Source organism: Cyprinus carpio, chromosome A15 (assembly GCF_018340385.1).
Source record: "Cyprinus carpio isolate SPL01 chromosome A15, ASM1834038v1, whole genome shotgun sequence".
NCBI lineage: Eukaryota > Metazoa > Chordata > Actinopteri > Cypriniformes > Cyprinidae > Cyprinus > Cyprinus carpio.
In genome coordinates, this window is record NC_056586.1 from 44343 (window position 1) to 51185 (window position 6843).

General features: G+C 39.3%; 1 gene segment (V, D, J or C); it reads left to right on the forward strand.

Annotated features, from left to right (window-relative positions):
* The first annotated feature begins 5072 nt into the window (after positions 1 to 5072).
* Positions 5073 to 5666, forward strand: LOC122147843. The segment is given in 2 exon segments: positions 5073 to 5239; positions 5329 to 5666. Coding segments are annotated over 2 exon segments (387 nt in total).
* Positions 5667 to 6843: the final 1177 nt, after the last annotated feature.

Consider the following 6843-nt stretch of genomic DNA (forward strand, 5'->3'; position numbering starts at 1 on the left):
TAAAGTTCCCTTAACCACTTTAAGCTTGTTTCATTATATGAATTCAATCATTAATTTCCAAATGTAGTTCACGAAAAAAGAGAATGTTGGGTAAAAGGAAAAAAATAAATATTAATAGGAATTAAAATAAAATATACACTAAGAAATATCATGGGCGGGTAAAATATATTTTATTGAAGTTTAAGTGTCACTGCTACATACTATTTACCAGATTGTAAATGGAGACCCACCCCCAGCACTAAACCTAAACTGGTCTGGGTCTGAATGGCCATATCTCAGCCAAAATCAGACAAGCCCTTATGGTCTGTAATCGGGCTGAATGTGGCTAAGGCTGCGTTTACACTTGGTGTTAACATGCGATCACCGTGATCTGATCAAGCAGATCGGATCATCAGTCAATCAGAACACGGCCTGTTTACACATGGCAACATCACCTGACTTTTATATCTGGATAACCGATCAGATCTGTCTTTCCCGCCCAATAATTAAATAAGTCTTCAGAGAATGGCCGGTGCAAAGTCAACCTGAAGTGGTGGGTTTTCTTTTGAAAAGCATTTTCAGTCGTGGAACATTTTACAAATCAAAGAGAAGTGTAGGAGCCTCACTAGTCTCCACACGGCTGTTCTTCATCTTTTTTTCTGACAGTTCGCGTGAGAGAGGGGGCGGTGTTTTGCGTGACGTCCACCTGCGAATGCAGACACGATGGCTGGATTGCATTTACATTACACTGAGATCCGATCACAATGTATCCTCAACTACCTCTGGACCAGGACACGCTGATCGGATAACATTCCGATCACAAGTGCGTTTACACTTGTCTTTTCAATGTGTTTGTGGACAACATCCGGATACAGGTCCCATTTTAATGCCAAGTGTAAACGCAGCCCAAATGTGCTGTGTCTCAGTGAAAATTGGGCCAGATCTGCACATCCAAAGTCTAGCCAAATCTGGCAACAATTACTGGGCCAGAGCTGGTTCACTTTTGGTGAGCCGCTGCCAGAACACAGCCGAGTGAGCCGACACTCAGCCCAAATTGGCCCGATTGTGCTGGCTACCTGAGGTGTTTCAGAGTGTAGAGGACAGCAGCTCAAAATCAACAGAGATTTGTATTACAATAATGTTTATTATTATTATTACTTACATTGGTACTTACAGAAACCTGGAAAAACTCCTAAACTCCTGATTTATAAAACAAGCACCCTCCAGTCAGGAACTCCATCTAGATTCAGTGGCAGTGGATCTAACAGTGATTTCACTCTGACCATCAGTGGAGTCCAGACTGAAGATGCTGGACATTATTACTGTCCGAGGGAACCCATTATCAACAGTAACTATGTGTTAACACTGTGATGAAGAATCATACAAAAAACCTCCGTCAATCAGAGTCACAGTGACTGAACTGATTCTGCAGCTGCTCATGAATATGTGAAACAATATCGAATGCATCTGAAATAAAATCATCTAAATAAATCTGATATTCTTTATAATCACTGAGGTCAAAGCATTAGTCGAGAGCAACAACTAAAGTCCATCAGTGTCTTTTTCTCTTGGCCAGATGTATATGTGATGCTTGAGGAGTCCTGCTACACAAGCGTTCTCCTGCACACACACTGAAGATCAGCAGGGTTGAGTCTGGTCTGTATCTGGATAGGAGACCTTTAGGGAAGACCAGGTTGCTGCTGGAAGAGATGTTAGTGAGGCCAGCAGGTGGATGTACAATATTTATTTATTACAACTTGCGTAGAATCATTAAAATCACTTTGAAGTCATACACAAGCACACACTCATATTCTGAATATATTGTTATGTATTACTGAATCAGTCTGTGCCTTTCATATGATTGCTATGATTGGTTGATTCAGACATTAGGAGTTTTTTTTTTTTTTTTAAATGCAATCAGTTAAATTGTGAACACGAGCACATCTATCAGTGAGGTTTCAGTGACCTCAGTTTATTGTCTTGTTCAGTGAAAAAGCACATTAAACCAGCTTAAACCTGTTCACTGCTGCAGTGTTTGCATAGAGAGAATGTTTTACATGAGCGACACACACTTCAGTGCTCTGCATGTGTTTATAACTCTGACAAACATCAAACATGATCAACAACTGTTTCTCACTAGAACTGAACCTACAACCAACAGAAATGACTTTCATCACCATATTGATCTGGACGCTGACAGTATTATGTAGAGGTTTGTGTCTGGAAGGATTAATTGTGTTATTAACTTGTTATTTTTATGTTGTGAAGATATATGTTTGTAAAAGTGTTTGTGATTTCTGATCTTTCTCATTTGACAGAATCTATTGGGCAGGTGACAGTGACTCAAACTCCCTCAGTGCTGCTCGCTCAAACTGGACAATCAGTCACTGTAACCTGTACATTTAACAGAGATCCAGACTGCTGTTATAATAATGGACAACATGATCTTAGATGGTTCTTAAAGAAACCTGGAGAAGCTCCTAAAAACCTGATTTGTGGAACAAACAGTCTCCAGTCAGGAACTCCATCTAGATTCAGTGGCAGTGGATCTAACAGTGATTTCACTCTGACCATCAGTGGAGTCCAGACTGAAGATGCTGGACATTATTATTGTATGAGTTACCACAACAATAACCCTGCGTTCACACAGTGATAAAGAGTGGTACAAAAACCTCTGTCAGTCAGAGTCACAGTGACTGAACTGATGCTGCAGCTGCTCAAACACTATCACTCACTCAACAGAGAAGAAAAAAAAATTTTTTGTTGAGGTCCATCATTTTTTTATTTTATTTAATTTGATTATTTTTTTTTAGATCTTTTATGGTTTATCTCTTCTTCTTTAAACTCATTCATTTTTATAATGCATAATTTCTTTCTTCTTTCTAATTATAGATTCATATTCCAAAAAGAATCAGCAGGACATAAAGATGTTGCTGCTAAATAGTTTATTCATCATCTTTCCAGTCAAAAAGTCTCCATCCCTTCTCAGTTCCAACAGTTTCATTCACAAGTTGTGTAAGTCTTATAAAACTATCACTCAATCTTCATAAATGTCTCATCACTGCATGAGCAGTGAAAACTGTTCCAGTTCAGAGTGTTGAACCAATCAAACAGTGAAACTGTGAGTTTGAATTTTAATGGATATTAAATAAATATATAAAGAATTTATTCAGTTTTACACTTGCTAAATGTTAATCTAACCCACTTAATTCAATTCAATTCAATTCAAGTTTATTTGTATAGCGCTTTTTACGATACAAATCATTGCAAAGCAACTTTACAGAAAATTAAGTTTCTACAATATTTAGCAGTAGCTTATCAGTGGTGACTGTTAGTTTATGTGGTTGCATACGGCAGAAATGTTCAGAAAAATCAATAAAAGACGTAAACAAACAGACGATTAACACTATTAACAGCAATTATGCAATCAAACTTATAGCAAATGTGGTAGTTCTGTATGTTGTCTCTGGGTTAGCATCATCTGAGGTCCTCTGAGGGGTTGGCATCATCTCTTCTCAGGTGTTCTGGATCCAGACTGGAGCTTGTGTAAATCCCGTGGTAAAACGGAGAAACAAATAGACAACATAATTAGCATAGCTGCTGTTCCAGCCAAGTAAAAATTAATTAGTTTAACCCAAGCTAAAGAATAATAATGCACATTTGATCAGATATAACTGCAGTCCAAAATTTATGAGATGCATTATTTGAATGCTTGGCCAAAGAGGTGTGTTTTTAATCTAGAGTTAAACAGAGAGAGTGTGTCTGAACTCCAAACATTATCAGGAAGGCTATTCCAGAGTTTGGGAGCCAAATGCGAAAAAGCTTCTACCTCCTTTAGTGGGGACTTTGCTATCCTAGGTACTACCAAAAGTCCAGAGTGTTGTGATCTTAGGGAGCGTGATGGGTTGTAGCGAGGTAGAAGACTAGTTAGGTACGCAGGAGCTAAGCCATTAAAGGGCCTTATAAGTAAGTAATAATATTTTGTAACTGATACGGAACTTAACAGGTAGCCAGTGCAGAGACTGTAAAATTGGGGTAATATGATCATATTTTTCTTGACCTGGTAAGGACTCTAGCCGCTGCATTTTGACTACCTGTAGCTTGTTTATTGAGGATGCAGGACAACCACCTAGCAGTGCATTACATGGTCCAGTCTAGAGGTCATGAATGCATGAACTAGTTTTTTTGCATCAGGAACAGGTAACATGTTTCGTAGCTTGGCAATGTTTCTAAGATGGAAGAATGCTGTTTTGTAACATGGGAAATATGAATTTTCAAAAGACAAGTTGCTGTCTAATATAACACCCAGATTTTTTTAATCTTAATAAATGTGTCTAATATTTGTGAAGTTCATGTTGTTTCATCGTGTAAATAATAAGCAGAAAATAGTACAAACTTTGCTAAAGTGATTGTTTTTGAACAAGTATTAACTAAGACATTATTTTAAAAAACAACAACATTATTTTAGCTGAAGTATTTGTATCAGTACTGTGTGCCTTTTGCTCGTGTGGGGGGTAAAAGGCCACATCATACATTTCTAAGATTTTTAAACAAAATAAAGGACTTGTATGATTTATGTTCAATACAAACATATATGTATTAATAATATTAAATGATGACTGACTTACTGCCAACATCCAGTTTGGTGCCGCTGCCGAAAGTCCACCACAGTGATACAAACTAATAGAGCAGCTGAACAAAAACCTCCTGAACGCTTCACTAACTGAACAAAACACACATCAACTGAGTCTCCAACAAACACATCACTCACAGCAGACATCACCTGCATTTACTTCATCTGCTTTATGAAGTCTGTGTTATTACTAAAACATTAACCTGAATTAATGAAAGAAATGAACTTTTATATCATATGTGACACAATCAAACTCAGTTGATTCAGTACATCACCTGCATTTAAAATATTCTCAAATTCTCGCAGGACAGAGTCAGGATCATATACTAAAGTTTGGTCTTGTAGATTTATTCAGTAGTGAATGATCTGATATAATTTTAACAGCTTGGCTATTAGAAGAACAAATATTGAAAGATTAATAAATAACAGTATTTGTGTCTGTTATTGAGCGACTGTCTTCAGGTAAATGATGTGGAGTGTGGTTTGCATATTGATCAGATGCTTCAGTGCTCTGAGAGTGTTTATAGTGCTGTGAGTTTACCACTTCATCACTGACACACACAACAATCTTCATCAACATGACCTTCATCATCATCTTCATCTGGACTCTCACAGCGTTTGCTCAAGGTTTGTGGAGCACAAGTTTTGTTATCAATTCATTTCTTCAAGAATATGTCAAAGTTTTGAGTTGATTTTCTTCTTGTTGTGTGTTTCAGAGTGTAGAGGACAGATCAGCGTCACTCAGAGACCCTCAACGAAAGCAGCTCAACCAGGAGAAACAGTGAAGATCAGCTGTAAAACCAGCACAGATGTGTACAGTGATCTTTTTGGGAATTATTATTTCAGCTGGTACTTACAGAAACCTGGAGAAGCTCCTAAAGTCCTGATTTATTTAACAAGCAGCCGTCAGTCAGGAACTCCATCTAGATTCAGTGGCAGTGGATCTAACAGTGATTTCACTCTGACCATCAGTGGAGTCCAGACTGAAGATGCTGGACATTATTACTGTCAGAGTTACCATTGGATCAACAGTAAAAATGTGTTCACACAGTGATAAAGAGTCGTACAAAAACCTCGGTCAGTCAGAGTCACAGTGACTGAACTGATGCTGCAGCTGCTCAAACACTATCACTCACTACTGACACACAGAGACCAAACACAGAACTACACATGAGCTCAGAACTGAGTTAGGACTCAAATCAGCTCTATTAGACTGTGAACTGCCCTGTGACAGACGGGTTGAATTAGTTGTGCTCTGTTTTTGAGATTAATTAATATCTAATGAAACAAAAAGCACACAACAATTTTCTCAGTTCCAGTGTTGTAGTTTTTGTAGATTGTACAATCATACCTTATAAATGTATCCCTGATAAACTTGTGTAATAAAACTACCTCTCAAACTTCATATCTGTCTCATCACTGCATGAGCAGAAGTGAAACTGTTTCAGTTCAGAGCGTTGAACCAATCAAACAGTGAAACTGTGAGTTTGAGCTGAAAATCAGATTTGCATTGACAGCTTTAGTGATTCTGATGCGTCTCAGAAATAGAGCAGCTTCCGTCTCCAGACGAGACCATGTTCAAACCCCAAGAGCTTCAGTTCACATTTAACTGCTAAACAACGTCAGCTGTTCTCAACTATTACAATCCATCAACAGCGAAGCTGAAACTTTAGTGAAGGAAGGACACCACTGATCAATGCACCGTGCAGTCGAAACACAAATGTAAGGCGTTCAGAAGCTTTATTGAAATGAACAGCAATGGCAGCACATTGAAAGACTGCTTGAGTATTTGAGCTGTAAATCAGGAGACTGCTGTGAATCCTGCCGCTCTTCACTGGAGAAACATCAGCACTCGGAGCTCTTGAGGAACGAGGTCTCGTGTGTCAGCTCCGTCATGTGTTACTCTGCAGACGAAGCGCTCGCCGGCTTCCCAGCGTGCTTTGCTGAGGCTCAGGACGCTGCTGCGGCTGTAGCGTCCGTCCCGCTCGCTCTCTGCGCTGGTCTGAAACCCCCTCGGTGACCTCTGACCCGTCCAGCATCCAGCTCACCTGCGCCCCCTGTGGAGAGTAAGAGCTGAGCAGGCAGAGCAGTGCGGCTGAGTCTCCAGAGATCTGCAGAGAAGAGGGAGGCAGCAGAGACACGGAGGGCTTCACTGCGGGACCAACTGAAAACACACAAACACACAACACAAACTCACATTCCAGTTCTCTTAGCATTCTAAGAGTAGAATG